Genomic DNA, 2767 nt, shown 5'->3' with positions numbered 1-2767 from the left:
AAGGGTCTTCTTATCTTGACGCTAGCCATAGCCACTAATTGTTTCTCCCGACTAAAAATGAAGTTCACCGGAGCGAGACTCGTCATCCTTGAACAACTCTATTGCGTATTGGTATATTTACATGACGAACAGATACTGCTATACCCGGGAAACCCTTTTCCTTCCGGAAGTTGATTTCACCTTCACCTAGTACCTTAAATTTCTTATTAATTAGCTTTTCCGAGTGTTAACCAGAAACGGTGACTTTGACTAATGGCTGTCCACCACTTCCACCAACCTGGAACGTTTTCGTTTAAATATTGACTTTCAGATTTCAGTAGGATTGACAACCTTTGTGTTTGAATTGAAGTGAAATCTCCTTGGATGGAGTGTCTTTAGGCTCATAGGATAAAATATGGGAATGTGGATTCAAATCAACAAACATATAGATATGAGCTCCTTTATCTCTAAGAGCTACATTTCCCATCCTAGCAGCATATATGCTTCAAATGACCTATTTGCATGACATCACCTACATCACTAAGTTCTAATCTAGCTAGTGGGTATTTTGTATAATCTTCAATGCAATAATTGTTTTAGATACTGATTTGGCCAAAAAAAATCGATATGAGCTCCATATAAGCTAGTGATGTTCAGGGCAAGAATTCTGTAGCAACCGTGGAATAATGATATAAAATTAAAATGACCAAACTTTTTATTTAATAGAAGTCATGTACAATCTAGGATTGACAACCTTCTATGACACATACACAAACTGGAAATACTTATTCAAATACTAGCACCAAACTCTAGTATTTTTTTTTCACATACACACAGTTACTGAAAACAACGAAAATAAGACTCTGAAACTTGGAAGTCGTAACTTCATGGATACACTTGTTTAGGCAGTCTCAACTTCAGTTGTCGATCCCTTGGTGCAGAAACTAGAACATGCCTTTGCGCATTGTGCTACCGCTCCATTCACAATTTCACTCGCATCTACTCACCGAAACAGTAATAGAATGGGTTAACATTCTCTCTTGTCTACCGTTCGAAGATAAATAATAATATTATAATTTTTGAGTTTGGATGTTTCCTTTTACCAGAGCTTTGAAGTGTGTTCAAGGCACCGCACACTGAAGATGCACACCCCAACTTGCAGTATTCATTGACAGCATCACCTTGAGAAAAAATAATTTTAGAAAAATAAACCTTGATGGAACTAGTAACAGTTGACATGAATACATGATAAAGCACGATAAAAATGATTACCAGAGTTTTGGAGAGTGTCATGTGTATATCCGTTAGGACATTTGCCGTCAACGATTTTGCATCCACTGACTGATGCACAAACTGGTCGGGAGCCACCCGCAAAACGGCAAGTGTTATAGATATTTCTAGCAGAGGTATTTGGGCAGCAACTCTTTGCTTCCACTTGAATTTGTGCCATGACCAAACTCATTATGAGAACACTTAGAATTACAGTTTTGCCTTCCATCTTTTGATTGATTACTTGTTTGATCACAATAGATATTTAGTTTGTGTTGATGAAATGTTGATGAAACAAGACTTGCTTATATACTAGTTGTTCTACAGTTTTCCACCACACACTTTAATTCACACGTTTCTAACAAACTATATAGAATCTACATACTGTCTGGACCACCCTATCGCAATGGCTACCACAAACTAGTTTACCTTCGGCCAATCTGCTCAAAATAACATTTTATGTTTGGGAAAAATCAAAACTTGTTCGTCAATACTTGTTTCATTTAGCGAACGTTATGAACTAAACGTTGAATTTGATTATATATATATATATATATATATATATATATATATATATATTATAAACATCTACTATTCAATTTTTGCTTTGCATGCTAGCGCTAAGTATGATGTGTATGTTCATAGATCAGTAACCGTTATTTATTTAGTTATTTATTTCATTACACTCATCTTGTCTCGCTAAAGAATTTGCTGTATGAGAGAGAGCACATAAGTGGAATAAAGCATGGTAGGGCAAAGATTTTTAGTTACTTGGATGACATAAATTATTGTGTGAATTCGTCATAAGGATCAAGGTGAATAATGAATGGTTTAAAAACGTACACTGTAAGAACCGGAATCTCAGATAAGATTTTCTGTGTTTGGCCTTGATACACTGGAAGAAGAATACGAGGGGATTAAAGAGGAAAGGACAAAATAGTTTTATCACAACGTATTTTACGTTACCTCTCTTAATTTACCCAACTCTCTTGTGGTTGTGGTAATTTTGAGGTTCAACTCAGTTAGTTATAATGTCGATATGTAAGAAAATACAATTTATACGAGTTGAGATCAAAGGGAAAAAAGCCCAATCCATTACAAACTATAGTCACTTATGAATGTAAAATTATATATATAAAGATAACTTTTTTCTCAACTCTTTCCTCTATATCAGCATATATCTAAACAATGTTATATATATTTTTTACATTAAAAATACTATTATAAATATTCATTTGTTGTATATTAATTATTTATAATTAATAATAGTAAAAAAATAAATAAAAACGAATTAAGTAAAATTAATTAAAATTTAAAATAGTAAAACAATAATATAATTTTTAGTAAATAATAAAATAAGAACTATATAAAAATGAATTAAGTAAAATAAATGAATATTTTAAAATAGTAAAAATAATATTATGGATTTATTTTAGTAATAATGTTATAACCAAAAAATGATCATATTCCAAAATTTACAATGGGTTAATGAGTTTTATAATTGAAGTAAGATTTTAAT

The 2767-nt window shown here is 32.2% G+C and overlaps 1 protein-coding gene across 1 annotated transcript; it reads right to left on the bottom strand.

Annotated features, from left to right (window-relative positions):
- On the bottom strand, window positions 672-1541 carry LOC104700817 (thionin-like). The gene is made up of 3 exons (XM_010416414.1): window positions 1252-1541; window positions 1083-1160; window positions 672-978 (listed from the first exon to the last, which is right to left on the bottom strand). The coding sequence occupies exons 1-3, from the start codon at window positions 1475-1477 to the stop codon at window positions 881-883; spliced, it is 402 nt and encodes a 133-aa protein (XP_010414716.1). The 5' UTR covers window positions 1478-1541; the 3' UTR covers window positions 672-880.

This window comes from Camelina sativa, chromosome 7, assembly GCF_000633955.1.
Source record: "Camelina sativa cultivar DH55 chromosome 7, Cs, whole genome shotgun sequence".
NCBI lineage: Eukaryota > Viridiplantae > Streptophyta > Magnoliopsida > Brassicales > Brassicaceae > Camelina > Camelina sativa.
This window is presented reverse-complemented; position numbering and strand designations above follow the sequence as displayed.

What these genes read in the sequence shown, in the direction of transcription:
- LOC104700817 (XM_010416414.1), bottom strand. Translation starts at nt 1,477, where the DNA reads ATGGAAGGCAAAACTGTAATTCTAAGTGTTCTCATAATGAGTTTGGTC. An exon ending in TGACACTCTCCAAAACTCTG is followed by an intron (nt 1,161 to 1,251) that starts GTAATCATTTTT and finishes TTTTTTCTCAAG; the next exon opens with GTGATGCTGTCAATGAATAC. An exon ending in GAACACACTTCAAAGCTCTG is followed by an intron (nt 979 to 1,082) that starts GTAAAAGGAAAC and finishes TTCGGTGAGTAG; the next exon opens with ATGCGAGTGAAATTGTGAAT.